The 15,879-nt window shown below is 37.6% G+C and overlaps 4 protein-coding genes across 4 annotated transcripts; all 4 read right to left on the bottom strand.

Moving 5' to 3' along the window:
- Positions 1-437: 437 nt before the first annotated feature.
- Positions 438-4,474, bottom strand: LOC117633245 (probable protein S-acyltransferase 17). The gene is made up of 10 exons (XM_034366965.1): positions 4,194-4,474; positions 3,980-4,073; positions 3,276-3,370; positions 3,023-3,190; positions 2,790-2,862; positions 2,632-2,684; positions 1,977-2,068; positions 1,834-1,886; positions 1,355-1,480; positions 438-1,132 (listed from the first exon to the last, which is right to left on the bottom strand). Exons 1-10 carry the CDS (start codon positions 4,340-4,342, stop codon positions 854-856), a joined length of 1,182 nt encoding a protein of 393 aa, XP_034222856.1. The 5' UTR covers positions 4,343-4,474; the 3' UTR covers positions 438-853.
- A 255-nt stretch (positions 4,475-4,729) lies between these two features.
- On the bottom strand, positions 4,730-6,917 carry LOC117631703. The gene is made up of 7 exons (XM_034364983.1): positions 6,591-6,917; positions 6,226-6,444; positions 5,845-5,931; positions 5,558-5,704; positions 5,416-5,442; positions 5,237-5,332; positions 4,730-5,120 (listed from the first exon to the last, which is right to left on the bottom strand). The coding sequence occupies exons 1-7, from the start codon at positions 6,825-6,827 to the stop codon at positions 4,920-4,922; spliced, it is 1,014 nt and encodes a 337-aa protein (XP_034220874.1). The 5' UTR covers positions 6,828-6,917; the 3' UTR covers positions 4,730-4,919.
- A 3,066-nt stretch (positions 6,918-9,983) lies between these two features.
- Positions 9,984-11,868, bottom strand: LOC117630607. Its single transcript, XM_034363308.1, has 6 exons — positions 11,854-11,868; positions 11,255-11,632; positions 11,131-11,137; positions 10,621-11,025; positions 10,262-10,425; positions 9,984-10,175 (listed from the first exon to the last, which is right to left on the bottom strand). Exons 1-6 carry the CDS (start codon positions 11,866-11,868, stop codon positions 10,071-10,073), a joined length of 1,074 nt encoding a protein of 357 aa, XP_034219199.1. The 3' UTR covers positions 9,984-10,070.
- Positions 11,869-12,148: 280 nt separating this feature from the next.
- On the bottom strand, positions 12,149-13,402 carry LOC117632848 (histone H2AX). The gene is made up of 2 exons (XM_034366449.1): positions 13,080-13,402; positions 12,149-12,693 (listed from the first exon to the last, which is right to left on the bottom strand). The coding sequence occupies exons 1-2, from the start codon at positions 13,281-13,283 to the stop codon at positions 12,472-12,474; spliced, it is 426 nt and encodes a 141-aa protein (XP_034222340.1). The 5' UTR covers positions 13,284-13,402; the 3' UTR covers positions 12,149-12,471.
- Between the last annotated feature and the right edge of the window lie 2,477 nt (positions 13,403-15,879).

The raw sequence follows: 15,879 nt of genomic DNA, 5'->3' as shown, positions 1-15,879 counted from the left end.
CTATTTTCACCCACTTATCCTATTTTTTCATCCACATTATCTTTTCACCCACTATGTAAATTTAAAAAAACACAATCCTACAAATGACCCACTAGTGTAGTGGTATGGAGTATTTACTTCTTCAGTTAATGTCCTGGGTTCGAGTCCTAGCATCCGTGTAGTGTGTGTGAGTTTAGTATGCTATGGCTCATCTCAATAGGAAAGGTCCACCAAAAAAAAAAAAAATAACACAGAGAGAGAGAGAGAGAGAGAGAGAGAGGAAAGGAGGATTTGTCGATGTCAAGGGGGGAGGGGGTCGCTGCCGGTGGGGTGGGATGGCTAACAACTTGGTGGGTGAGGGAGTTTTGATGGCTGTTGGGTTTTTGTTTTTGTTTTTAAAATAATTAGTTTTAGTTTTTTTATATATCAAAAGTTAATGTTGTCAGAAAGAATAGAAAGATTACCAATTTATATCATTCTTCTTCCTAAGAGTAAAGATATCATATTACAGAAATTGAAAGGAAAAAAAAAAAAAAAAAGGAAAAAGAGTCAGCTTTACAAGAAAAATCCCCTATGCTAATTGCTAACATAACAAATTGAATGTCTACTAAGATTACGGCTACTTTCATTATATTACATATCCTTGAATGAACCACCAATCACAAGCAGTCGGCCATATTCCGTAGGCATAGATGGCTTGCAAAAATGATACACAAAGCCAGAACAAGCATCTGATCTTTGCCAGATTCCTCTCTTGGTCTCACCCGCTGTTCAAGCATGAGAAAATTTTTTGCGAGAACGGGCTATGAAGCCGTTTGATTGCTGGAAGAAACAAGAAGCAAAGCATACAAGGTTGAAGGGCCAGCAATCTGTCTCAGCCAGACTTCGATTTGGTTTGCAGAGACAACTGTCTTCTTGAAAGGGGCATGATGATCTCAAGAATATTCTGAAAGAATCCTTTGTCATATATGTTATTCGTAACCACAACCTCAACATCTTTAAGTGGGGATCTTCGGAACATGGCTCTCCATTTGTTCTCTGGAGGTTTTCTTTCACTACTCATCCCACTGATACTTGCTTTTAGTGCTGCAGAACTCGCCCTTGCTTCATTTAGCTTCCTCTGCCAGCTTACATACTCTTGCCACTTGAAAGTCTGTTTCAAAAGAAATGCACACGCTAAGTTCCAATGTTTCAGTAATGACAGAAGCCACTGTTATGCTAAGCTTTCTTTTCCTGAGGGAGTGATGGAGCCTAATGAACTATCCCTGCCCCGCATCATTATTACCTGCTCTATCCTGCCCTCTTTGGAACTTTATACAAAGACATAACTATTCAACAAAGTCACAGAGAGAGACAGAGAGACAAAGAGAGAGACCTCGTTTGTCGTAGTATTTGTGAGACAAAGTTTTGCATGGTAACCAAAGAAACCCGCCAATGACAGTGAAACTATTGCAAGAAACACCATAAGAAGTATTTGAGTGTTGTAGGCCCCCAACAACCACTGTATTGCATCAGGAAAGAATAAAGCAATGAGCAGCATGAAAAAAGGAAACAAAAAATAAATGAGTAGGGAAATATACAACCATGCAAAAAGTACCAAAACCACACACCATATAAAATAAAAAAATTTGAACCCTATAACCCTTGAAATTTCCAGCTCGATGATTTAATGAAAGCAAATTATTATCATGGAAGAGTTCAGACTGTGCCTATTTATGCACATTTCTAAGCTATGCTTCGTACTTGGAGACATCATGGAAAGTAAATAAATGGTGAACTCCAACCAGGCTCAGCAAAAATATTTTTGGAAGCTGTTACTCTTCTACATTGCCAAAACAAAATAAATCAACTTACCTGCACAACATGCGGTGATAAACTGCGAAAAGAATTTTCTATACCATAATAAACTGCAATGAAGAAATTAGGGAAAGGAATGTTATTTAGGTTCAAATGAAACACAATCATCAAGTAGGAGGATGGAATGAAACTTAATTTACCAGTTAGGATATCAATAACTTTAAATTCTTTAATTTGTCCAGCAAGAATTAACCCAATGGCCACTGTTCCATATATGCAAAGTAAGGTGTGCCTGAAAAAGCACTAAAGAAATGATAACAAATAGACAAACAAAAAGTGTAGTATATTACCTCACAGCTAAAATAAAGTTAAAATTGACAGAGCAATTAAGTAAAACAGAAAGTAAGATAAAAAATGCTTATTCATAAGTCTGGAATTGACACATTCGTGCAAACATTAAGACCATAGAATGCTTATTCATCATTTGTAATTGAAACATTCGTGCAAATTTTAGGCCTAAACCCTAATGCTTATTCTCCAGTGTAATCTGTTGTGAAGTTCAAGAGTGCAACGGTAAATGCCATAAACAAATTCAAAACCTCATAGACCAGAAGATCTAAAGTTTTTCCTATTTTTATTCGCACTAACTTCATATGCAAACATTGGATGGTTAAGTTTCAAAAAGAGAATGCAGATGATAAACTTTCATTATCAATCTGTGAAAAAACCGATTTTCTACCCATCATACCCATCAACATGTACAGTCAATTATTTGGGAAGCATAGGCAGTGGAGAAAACAAAGGGTCACACAAAACACATAAACACAAACTGTTGTTGCATCAGATAGAACTTACCACAAAAGAAACGCCATGAAGTACTGGGTGTTTCTCTCACCTATGCAATTATTCTGCAATCAAAACCATGTTGTCAAACTCACAATCAGCACCACATAAATGTCCTATATATGAGGGAGGGGATGGGAAAGAAGAAGAATAGTTAGAGAATTTCAGACCATCCATCCACAATGATGGTCAAAGCGAGCAACACAGCGATCACATATGCTGCAATGCTTAGACCTGGCAGGTCTAAACCACAGAGGAAGAAGGACAAGGTAAAGGAGAAAGTAAGAAAAGGAAAGGAAGGAACAAAACCAAACAGCATAAATCTTTTTCATTAAATAAAATAAAAATAAAAAAAGATAACAGAAAGAAAACGTTGGAAAGAAATCAATAAAGCAGGACTCACTTTGGAATTTTGCATGTTGAACATTCTTTCTCGGAGTATATAATATTGTCATAGGGATAAGCAGAGAGATACTGAGAAACATTATCAGCCTTCACTGTTCCTGGATCAGAAAAGCAAGTTAATAGAAAGAGCAGAACACCGACGCCAACAGCCAACAAGCTTGTATACCTGAAAGAACGGAGAAGAGAATGCGTAGAGGATTCAGTACTAAAAAAATGGAAAATTTTATGCAAACAGAATCCTTGACGCATACCTGTGAATTTCACCTATATAATAGCCAGGAATGTAACCGAAGGAAGAATTTGCAACTAAGAAATACGTTCCTCCTACAATTGCAAGATATATTATCTGCACAAACAGAAAACTAACAATTAATCCTGAATGAAAGAGAAAGAGAAAAATGATTCCTAGTTGTCGACATCAGTAGGTGGAAATATCGAAGGCAATCGTATTTGACAGTTACACCTAGTCTTTTTCTTCTATTGCAGCCACAATTCAAATTTACCAACTTTTAAGCAGTTCCTAATGATTCTGTCAAATTTACCAACTTTTAAGCACATTCATACACCTTTAGCTGGAAATATTGTACCTTGGAGCACCAAATCCTCAATAGTCTGTTTTTACCACATTTTCCTCACTTTGGCTCCATTAGGATTTATCATGTTCTGCTTACGCTAAGCAAGAAGATGACCACAGATTTACCAAAATGCACATGACGTGAAAGACAAAACCTTTTACTGGGTTATCTAATAAAACTGAGTTTAACCAGAAGCGGGAACACCAAAAACGTGAATGAGACCATAATGAAGCCACAATTCAATTCCCAATAAAGCACCCAAAGAAAAATTACAACTTTATGAACAAAGTCAACTAACCAGAACCCTTTATCTCTCAAATACAATCACAAAAATTTAGACAATTCTGTTTCCGGGAAGGGAAAAAAAAAAAAAACGAAACCTGCAAAATTGGATTGGGTCGATCACAGCAGAAGTACTCCACGGAGGAAATGGCATTAGTTCCCTTGGCCCCAAAAACAAACCCAACAAATCGTCTGCAAAATAACAGTAAATTGAATCTCAACAAAACCAAAACCAGTAGAAATATAAGTTATTGGAAGAGAGAGAGAGAGAGAGAGAGAGAGAGAGAGAGAGAGAGGTACTGATTACTGAACTGAAAGTAATCGTAGGCGCCGAAGGTGAGAAAGTGGTGGATGCGTTGGATGGGCGTGCCTTCGAAGATGGGCCATTGGCCACAGAGGAAGGAGACTAGAACAAGCAGTGTCACTAAGCCATGGCACAACAGAATCCACTGTACCTCCATTCTCACTTTTCACTTCTGACGACTCTTCTGACTTGCAGTCGCAGACTTGGTCGATGACTTCTTGGTTTTGTTTTAGTGGGAGGGAGAGGAGACTGCAGATGAGGAGGCCCTTTTGTTTTTCGTTCTCGTTTTTATGTGGGCTTCCCACTTTGGAATTCTCTGCGGCTTAAATAATAATGTTTTTTCGTTCACAAAGAAAAAAGAAAGTACATTAATTAAAACTAAACAAAAAAAATCACTACTTACTTAAGGCCCGTATGGTAATGTTTTCGTAAAACATTTTATGCCCATAACGAAATGTGTCATGAAGATTTTCCACCAAAAAGGAAAAAATATTTTGGTTCTACAAAGTCACAAAAGTTGGTCAAGAATTGGAAGCGTGCGTATATTATATATATAACCCCAAGGCTATTTTGAATCAAAATCTTTGGATTCATCCAAATTGACTATCATCTCCATACTCCATTGCAAATTCCTTACAGATATAGAAATTCAAATCTGTTATACTTTACATCCCAGATAAATGAAAGAAAAAAAAATGTCTTCAAAGCTTGATGAGTTTTTCAGAACCATTAGCTTATATGTCTGCATTGCCAATGGTGTCCTCTATGACATCAATGCAAGATCCTACAGATTTTCCTTCTGACATGGCCTCTGCAAGCTTAGCTCGCACTACTTCGTGACGGCGCAAGATTAGGACAGTGTTTAAGACAGACCATCTGACTTGAGAATCTGTTTTCTTCTGTGTGAAGCCTAAGCTTCTGTACAATGAATCCAGCTGTTTAAAGAGCAAGCACAATCCAGTTAGTAACTTGTTCCATTATGTCTGTGTTGCTTGCAGGAACAACAGAATCAAATTTGACCCCAAAAAAAAGGAACATAATCAAGTGAAACCTGGTTAATATCTGCAAGACCACCCTCAGCATAGCCGTATAAAATATACTCAGCAGCAACGCCGGCTAGCGCTACGCATGCAAATCTGTTCAGCGTCTAATAAGATGCATTCCCAATTCATGAAAGTTTCTCATTTCAAAAGGAAGGAGAAATTTTAGAGGTGAAGGGTAGAAACATACGGTAGCTGATACTTTCCCTGCATTGACCTGCATGAAATGGGAACTGCTATAAATCAAGGATAATAATCAAAATACAGAATTAGAAGATATGATCAACGTTGAGCAGCATCGACGAAGCTTTACATAGACAATGGCAGCATACCTCTTCAACAAATTCAAAATCCACAAAAGCAGTCCCTGCTTGAACATTGAGAGATCCTTCCTTCTTCAAAGCTTCCAGACTGGATAGTGTATATCCCTTAGGAAGGATGCCAACCAAGTATGCAATTAAGAAATGGCCAGCTTCATGCTGCGTAAATAGTTTCTCTTTTAGATGAATACTTCATGAGGATATCCTCACAAAGAAATATCCAAAGGTTTCAGAACCATCGGCAGAAAGAGCAATAAGAAGATGAGGGATGGAGGGACGGAGGGAGGGAGAGATCTTACTTGAATGACCCTGTTGTGGTATTTCTGACTAAAGGTGTGACCAATTGTATCAATTACCAAGCTACTAACTCCTCCATTGAAAGATACCTATGAGAATGTAGTGAAATAATAAGGCATTAAATGCATTAGGAGTTCTTGTTTGCTAAAGTAATTAAAGAATGGAAATTGTAATTGAGCAAAAGTTGAAATGTCGAGAGGGGCTAGAAATGACTTCAAACAAGAAAAGCACTTCAGCGGATTCTATGTATGGTAAGTGTTCAATATCACATGATGTATAGCTTACAATCTTTAGGATTGATGTGATTGCTTTCAACAACAGCTCAAAGCTTTCAATGATATGGATTATCAAGACATGTTCTTAGACAAGCATAAGGAAATTACCGCGTCGAGAGTCCACAGAAACAACAATCCTAAAGAAATATAGAAAATCTGTTGTGCACTAAACCCAAACACATTCCATGCAGAAACACCTCCTAGCACAGCAGCAAGCTGAAGGTTTCTTTCTATGGAACCCAGAGTAGTATCTACTGGGGACAGAAGAGACGACGCTTCTATCCCATTCAGCTTTAGCTCATCCAAGCTGTAGAGCCTTTGGGGTACCTGCACAATGAATCCATTTCAGTAAATGAAGTAAATCCAGACCTTGACATATCATATTGCTGCTAAAAAAAATTATTCGGGAAAAGCCGAAAAGGTGTCCTCAAAGAAAAAGAACACACAAAAAAAGAGCCAGAGTTTGGCAAAACCTGCCTAGCAGCACCAAAGCACCTGAGGCCACCAGGCTTGCCTAGCACATCTTTGACAAGTGAGAGCGCTGCTCTCTCATCTCCCTTATCCAACTCCTTATCCACTTGCTTCAAAACTTGTTGCCTTGATACACTAACCTCAGATGAACATAGGATGCCAAAACTGGGAAATCTCTGGCTCACTTGGAGTTGGGGTCTGTATGATGAGCCTGCATAGCAATGCATCACAGTGCCCATTCAAAGAAAAATTCAGGACACATCACCTTCCAATATCCCAACCAATGAAAAAGATTGGCTAATGTTTGAGATTAGTTTGTTTGTTGCACTCTTTTGGGCCACACAAAATGGATAAGCAATATTTATCTTCATATTAATGTAAATGTTTGTTCCTACACTTTTTTGCAGCGCAAGATTTTGAACCAATTTTCTAGTAGAGAATCCTAAAATCCCACATGAACGTGTCGGCCCAAAACACTTCCCATGTAAATCCCAAGACGAAAATGAAAAGTGTAAATTTGTATGTCGACTGTCACTGCTTGCAGTGCTCGTATTTATTTGTCAACATGTGGTCCTTCATTTCACCATATCCTTGCAACAAAGCTAATATCTTACGAAAACATAAGTAAATTAGCAGACACAATTTTCGATCACTTCTCGATGGTGTATGCACGTATATACATATTTTTTAATATTACTTTCGTTTTCCGTATATGTTTTAAGACTCAGTAAAATGCAAGTTTTTTTTTTAAAGCAACATATAATACACATATTTTACATAGACTTACGTAATTTTCTTGTTTAATACACGTTTTTTTACAAAAATTTCAACAATACACAAAAAAAATTCTGGACTATACACAAAATACTCGCATATTATTGAAAAAAATAAAATATATTTAAATATTTAAATACTAATTATTCATTTAGTAAATAATAATGAAAATATAACTACAACTTAAAGTAATTAAAAAAGAGAAATTCAGCCTGTGCTATTTAACGGGTATAGCCGGGCGGCTATACTTTTAAAGAAATTTTATTTATAGGGTATAGCCGCCGTTGAAATAATCTATTCACAGAGTACGGCCGACCGGCTGTACTCTTTTTAGGAAAAACACGTGTTTTTTTAAAAAAATAAATAGTATAGCCGTGCGGCTATACTGTGAAAGCAATTCTATTTATAGAGTACGGCCACGCGGCTATACTCTCTTCAGAAGAAAAACACGCGTCCTTTCATAAAAAATTTAAATAGTATAGCCGGCGATACTCTTCATTTGTTATATTTAAACAGTATAGCCACACGGCTATATTGGTGTCCTTTTTTTAATTTTTTTAATACCGAGTATAGCCGCTTAAATATCTTTTCCAATCTTTTTTTTTTCATATAATTATTTTTCCCTGATTTTTCATTTATCGATAAGCGTAGTTTAGAGCATTATCCATTTCTATTAGGTCATTGCCCGATTCTCTATTTTCCATTTTGTATTTGTCACTTTTCCACAGTTATTACCCATATAAATAATTTAGCAATTTCTCGTTTAGTACTCGTATTATACACGACACATGTATTTTTTAATATTACTTCATTTTTCCTTATACGTTTTAAAGACTCAGTAAAATGCAAGTTTTTTTAGAAAGCAAACGCATAATACATGTATTGTACACGGACGTACGTAATTTTCTTAAATACTCACATATTATTGAATAAAAATAAAATATATTTAAATATTTAAATACTAATTATTCACTAAGTAAATAATAAGTAAAATGTAACTACTAATTAAAGTAATTAAACGTGATAAACTGGTAATACCGTGGTGATAGAGTGGCAATACCAGAGTGATAAAAAATGCTAATTGTGTTTATCTTTGGTTTTTGTTTTGTTTCATTTTGTTTACTTTTCTTTACTCATTTCTAGTGTTCGATTTGTATCTTACCTATGTGATTGTGTTAACTAAGTGTTCTACACATACTCAAACTAGACCTTTATATAAGCCTTCAATTCTTACTGTGAACGATCCCGTATCTACAAATCTATATTCCAATGTATTCGTATACTTACGGGTATTTTTAATTGAATGATTAGCATATTAATTTTTGCCAATTATTAATACAACACGAGGATAGTTCGGAATGTGTTGGAGAGTTGCAGCTTGGCTGCACCGTTGAATTGAATTTTTATCTTGCGCCTTGATATCTCAAGTCTCAACCCTAATCCAAGTTTAACAAGACGAAACCATGTCCTGCTTGATCTCCCTCCAATTTTTAATTATGTTAGCCATAGCCTTTCTGACGCAACGTAAAACATGCAACTTTGAAATCTACCAGGAAGATATAAAGAAACCTTAGGGTTTATTGATAAATTCGAAATGCAAATGGTCTCAAGTTGAAGATATCAAGATCAAGAACTTCAACCTTGCACCTTACTGCGTTCTTGATTCACTGATGATTTGAAATCTCACAGCATCACAAAAGCATGTCCTTTGATGAGAGAATTCACTGAGGCTTGTTTAAGACGAAAGTGTTGTATCTTATTATCCCCACAAAGGATCAAGAGCCTATATCCAGAGAACGCAACAACCTTAACTGGTTAACACACTGGGATGCAGGCCAGTAGGGAAATTTATCAAAATTCAATGACGGACTTGACAAATAAGGAATTTAAAGAATGTAATGAGCAACTCCCTCTGGAAGATCACTAAATCTGTCTACCGTCCTCCTTCCCCTCCTAGCTAGTACGAACTCCAACACTCTGTCTAGGCAACTTATGCATCTCCCCTGCCCTCAATGCTTTCCAAATGTTTAAGAATTACTGGATTTTGTAGAAAACAAGGATAGAGTTGTGTGAATCAAGGGGAATTACATTCATACTAAAACTGAAACATCAATTGCACTCATTTACTATACACTGAACCAAAACAAAACCCTAATTAGAGTGCTTACCATTCATTCATATAAGCAAAAGAATTCGATCAAAGTAGGGTGACTGCGATCCCATATTCTTCTTTTGTCCAGATTCCAACTCTAATTTTTATCTTTTTGTTTTTTAGTGTTTGCGCAAGTGCAACCGGTCTTTGGCTCTTTTGGGCTTTCTAGATATAAATTTTGGGCAGGAATTTGGCCCACGTAACTGTGCTCGTGGCGGGAACTGATTTTTGGATGGAGCGGGTCCGGCGCATAACACATCAGCATTTAGCAAACATATTTTACAGAAGCTTAAATTTCGATAAAATTATAACTTGTGAATGTGATGCAACATTGCAATCTTTCATAATGAGGTATGATATAGACACGTCACACATGGTTGAAACTCAATTCAAACAAAATAAAACTGACGGAAAAAAACATTGAAGATTTTTCCCTCTAAATAAAAACAAGAAAGCATTGTTGGTTGCCTCTCATTGTATAGAAATTTTCAACAGTAGATCTATCAACATCCACGCTTGGGTTTGGATACAAGTATTATAACTTAAATAAATCTTCTTAACCTGGGAAAGCTCGTATAGATAGCTCTGTAGTTACCTCATTAAGCTGATAAATAAAAACAAGGTTTTGCATTTTCCAAAACTCCATACCAAACCCGGAACCCTGAAAAAGGCACCAAGAAGATCAATAATTCCAGAAATGACAATGGCAAAATGTACAGAGAGGAGGGAACACAAACTTTTACTTACATCCTCTGATATGTGGGATTCGGGCCGTGGATTCCACTTCATGCGCAAAGTACTCAAGTTAGGCATTCTCTTAAAAAGATAAGCTGCTTCAGGCCCTAAGTGATCCTTAAAGCTTCCAATGGTGATACACAAATAAGAAACATCATCTAATGGCATTGGCCCGCCTGCAAAGACGAATACACATCAACTAGCCAACGTTAAACCGTAAACAAAGCACTTCTCTCAGACTGATCTTCAAACTAAACTTGGAGGATAAATGTGAATGTTCTTTCTAGCTAGTGTGACCGTTGCAATGCAATCACTCAAATCAAAATAAACCGAAATGTAAGATACATAAATTTATTAGCTCTATTGCATACCAAGACAGGAAATATTGTACTCCAAAAAAAAAATTACACCAAATTGCAGGATATTTAGTATTGAACCAAAAGAAAAAGGCTGAAGAGTAGTCGCTATAACTTTTTCCCTGCGTATACTCCGAAAAACCTCGAACACCTCGCCAAAGCTATTGTGATCACCAACCATACAAATCTCGCCTTTTTCCAAATGCAATAATTTACCCAGCTGGTGATTGATTGTGTTCCCAATCCGTTCCAAATATGTAAGGTTTGGAGCAACAATGTTCCACGATTGGCCGGACGAATTAATCCGCCACCTGATGTGTATATCTTCAAGTTTCTCACCTGATATTGTAAGATTAGAAGGTTTATCGCCACCAGCAACAATGCTAAAGAATTTCAAAGAGGAGCTTTCAATGGTGATATCTGCCAACCCGACATGGCAACATGTTCAAGACGCAGTTCCGTACAACATGTTCAGGACGCAGTTCCGTAATGCATCTGCAGTGAGAGGAGATCCATTTGAACAACCCCTCATCTGTATCAACACGTTCAAGTGTTCCAACTTGGAACAACAAGCAGAGCGGGACTTTGATAGTTGCATTACACATGCTCAACGACAGAAACCTTAAAAACCCAGAAAGAAAGAGCCAACCTGGAAATGTAAATTGTTCCCCTCATCATTGTATATGTTGATATCAAGCACTTTGACCCTACGGATCAGTGCCTTTCGAGATAGCTCCCATGATTTGACAATGCCATCGTGTTGCCAAAGCCGCCAGTGAAAAGGAAGCTGCTGTATCTTGTTATTAAGAAGAAGAATGAAGAGGCAGTTCAAAGAAACCAACAACTCTACCCGCTGGCACAAGTTGGATTCATTCGGGTCGGAAAGTTGGACAAGATTCAAGGATGGAGATGAGAGATGGGGGTGTCTGCATCTTCTAGATAATGTGCCAAAACTGGTGAGGTCTGCAGTACTAGTAAGGAAGGAGATAATGTGATGAGCAACTTGTTCTGGAAGATCATTTCTACCCTGCTCTTACCATGAACTCCTCTTTTACAACTTGCAGCAGCCATTTAAGTTATACCTAGGCTAGCTTTCCAAAAACTTCAGACTTACTGGATACCAAAAATGAAATTGGTCAACTTAAAACCCATTATTGGTCAAATTCCATATGAAATTGTTGTTGAAAGCATATGCATCATCGATTTCATGTAGCCAAGAGAACAGAGCCCCCTTCTGAAGCAGAGCACAGAGAACCCTAACATGGCGTTAGTTGCTGATGTGAAAAGGACACGAAGACAGAAAGAAATTAGTTAAATGGATCGTATTGGCTTGACAGATAAACGAGTTGAACCAGGTGATGCACTACGTCGTTTAATAAATTTGTGATTGAATGGTATGTGGAATTTCCTTCGGTAATTGGTTTACTATAGTCTGAAAAATATAGTTGGTCGTGTTTACAATTGGAGAAGAGCGGCGCGAGATTACAAGGCCAAAAACTGAGGATTGATTTATTAGTAAGAGATATAGCTAAAGCTGCCGAACAACGAAAAACAATATGCCTCATTTTTTGAACTTGATTTGAGATAGTTGATCTAAAACTCTTTCACCTCATGAAGTGAAATCAAACCCTAATGCATCAAATACCCAGCGGCACAAGTAATATCTAAACATCCCCAGATGGTTTTGGAGAACAAAAGAACTTGAAAAGGGGATTTAGTTGAGAAAATCCTAACACAAACTTTCATTTATAGCATACCAATTCCAAGTACCAATAGATCAAGCTCTATCCCAAAAAATTAAAAAACAACTTCATATAGTACAACTGCAGTAACTACTCATAAACTCCACAGAAGAGAGACAACCCTCTAGAACTCCTGAGAGGCAGATCCAATATCGCCCTTGCCTTTGCCCACCTTCTTCGGCAAAAGAGTTTGGTGGATGTTTGGCAACACTCCTCCATTAGCAATGGTCACAGACCCCAATAGCTTGCTTAGCTCTTCGTCGTTCCTCACAGCTAGTTGGATGTGCCTTGGCACAATACGGTTCTTCTTGTTATCCCTTGCAGCATTTCCAGCAAGCTCCAATACCTAAACACCCAATTTCAGACCAAAAGTCAGATCAAACCCATTCAAATTCCATACTACAACAATCCACCACTTTCATGAAAATCTTAACCTATAAAACTCAATTCAATACCAATAAGACATAAAACTAACCGCAGGAACTTTAACTCATTTCACCAAAAGAACCGAACGCAAATACAAAAATCAATTTCAAATTCAAATAACACAACCAACAAATTCGATCTAGGTTAAACAATCCGATTAAACCTAGAAAATAAAACCCTAACCAAATCCAATCAAGGCCCTCAAACATGAAATCCCATTACACAAACAAAATTAAAACCAAAATTTCAATTAATCACAAGCGACCCATAAAAGTAAAAACACATCTAGATCAAACACAAACTAACCTCTGCAGCAAGATATTCGAGCACGGCGGAGAGATATACAGGTGCGCCAGCACCAACCCGCTCGGCGTACTTGCCAGCCTTAAGAAATCGGGCGATCCTACCCACCGGAAACTGGAGCCCCGCTTTATGAGACCTCGATACAGACTTGGAGGCCTTCGGTTTGCCCCTGCCTCCCTTCGTCGAACCAGCTTCTTTAGAACTCATTTTCCCGAATCAACACTGAAATCACAAAACCCTAACCCTAGAACAGAGAACAAGTCTTGGGCGAGTGATAGATGCGTGCGAGGCAGACAGAAAGAGGGATGGGTTTTTCTAAATGTGAAAGTGAAACGCGAGTGGGGTTTGGAATAAATAGGAGGTCAAGCTGTGCTCTGATTGGCGGAGAGTGCGGTCACACGGATCGCCAGCGTGGCACCCTCTTTGGAAATTCGCGGGAAATTGAATTTTGGTCCTTTTTAGTTTTCCCACGGTCCACTGCTTTGCGATTCTCGTTTCGCGGTTAACAGGCAAACAGCCCAAAATAAAAACGACGACGTTTGGGTATAATTTATGGGCCTGGAGTTTCTTAACTTTTGGGCTCCGTTGTTGTGATCTATTGGATCGCAGCCCAAATGGTGAAGCGTGCGTGGATTGGTTGGCCCACGGAATACGATTCGGGAATCTATGAGCTGCATTACACTGAATCGTGACATGACGCATCAATCAGCCATGAAGGTGAAGCTGTACCGTTTGACATTTTTTACTGTGGATCGTACCGCACCGGGTTCTTTTTTCAAATTTTTTTACTGTGGATCGTACAGCACCAGGTTCTTGTTGGCTTTTGTATACCTAATACTAGTTAGGAGAAAAAGAAAAGGGCCCTTGAAACTTGAAAAATGATTCCATTTTCCAGCTAGCTGTAATTATTATTTGATCGATCATCCGATCAAGTAGGCTCCCATATAGGCATATGTTATGATGATGATGAAATATAAGGTCTTGGGCTCTTCTTAATGTAAACGATTTTGAGTAGGAGAAATTCGATCACAGGACCTCGAGTTCCTAATCTTTTTAGACATCACAAAACCACTTTTGGCAATTCTATGGACACCCAGAAGTATCTGTAGATACCGAATTTGATTTCCAATCTTTAGATTATTCATAAATTCGGTGTACGAATTTGGTAATTGGACCTTACCCGCCTTGTGCTGCAAGTCAACCGAGACAAATATAATTCTGATATCCAGGCCCATTTCATGAATAAATGAAGGCCCATTAGGCCCAAAATAAGACAGAAAGACCCGCAGAGAGAAAGAGATAAGGACAAGAAAGGAGAGCCAAAACGCGGAAAAGGACAAAAGAGATAAAGGCAAAAAGAAAGAGTTAGCCTAGGTGTTGAATCTTGGGCCATACACGTAGGTAAACAACTACACAAAGATGCCCTCCCTCATTAAGGGCAGGGGTTGGAGTTGGAGAGGATGATGATGGAAATATTTCAAATTTTTGGAGTTAAAAAGGAGAAAAGAAAAAGAAGAAGAAAAGGGCAAAAGCCAAACGCAGCATGAGGCAGAAGAATCCAAAAACTGTGGGTAATTGTTGACCTCACAGTTAGAGCAATGGTTCCAAAGGCAGTGGGCACGAACAATAATAGTGAAAGTCCCACCCAAAGTAGAACTTTGATGGTGAAGTTCATCGACAGTGACTGCTACTGACTTGAGAGAAAGATGAGGAGAGATGAGAGAGATGAGATAATGCATGCCTTTGCCCAGCAGGTGTGCTTGTTTGTTTTCGTTGCCAACTGCCCTACAAATAGTTCTAGTACTGCTACTCACAGAGTATAGTCCTTTTTTTCTTTTTCCTCTTATCTTATTTTTCCTCTTCTTATGATATTTCTCTCTTACTTTACAGGCAATCAAGATGCAAAGGACGTGCTATTTTCTTTCCAATTTTTGAAAATTTTAAAATGAAAATGACGTACTAGTCTAGTTAGTTCATTATATATTTTTGGTTTTTGGTTTTCTTGCATGAGAGAAAGGGGAAACGCAACAAAAATTAAGCCATACCGCCTCTTCAAAAGGAAAGGAAGGAAGGCCGCACATGTAACATATCATTTTTATTAATGTTTACATCTAAAGATAATTAATTAAGAAAAAACAGATCGGGGGATGATCACCACCGGTACTGACTAAAGAAGGCCGAGTAGTTCTTAACCTTAAGCCGGAGGAAAAATGGCTCGTTTAAAAAATGAGTTAAAAATTCTTTCCGGAAAAGGAGACAAGTATTTATTAACGCATATGTTAATAAATAAGTGTTGGAAATGCAAAAAAAAAGGTTTACTGATGAAATGAAAGGTTGTTCTTTGTTTTCAAAAAGTTAAAAAGTAATGAAGCAACAGAGCTTGAAATGTAACTGTCATTAAGCTTTAGCTTGTTATGGGCTTAATGACAAGGACTAAATGTGAAAACGTGACATTGTCCCAATGGATTTTGGAAGGGGGAAAAGCATGATTGTGGAAGATTAGTTTTGTTTACTGTTTTAAGTATTGTCACATGTATTATGTGTTCTTAAGGAGGCAACAGCTTTTTCTAAAGAGTGTTGATTGATCGTGAAATATCTTTTGCTTTTATTCTCCAAACGGAAAGTGTACAATTCAACGAATATATTGGAGCAAAATTAATCGTGACTTAAATGTACATTAAGCATTACAATAAAGCTTAAAAATACACTATAATATACACTTCTACGAGAGCACAAATCTTATACATTGGGTGTGCAATTAAGTTGTGCTTGTAACAACTCACATGCGTGTTAGTGAATGTTA

This window comes from Prunus dulcis, chromosome 6 (genome assembly GCF_902201215.1).
Source record: "Prunus dulcis chromosome 6, ALMONDv2, whole genome shotgun sequence".
NCBI classification, from domain to species: domain Eukaryota; kingdom Viridiplantae; phylum Streptophyta; class Magnoliopsida; order Rosales; family Rosaceae; genus Prunus; species Prunus dulcis.
Note: the sequence above shows the minus strand (reverse complement) of the source record. Positions and strands in the feature narration are given on the sequence as shown.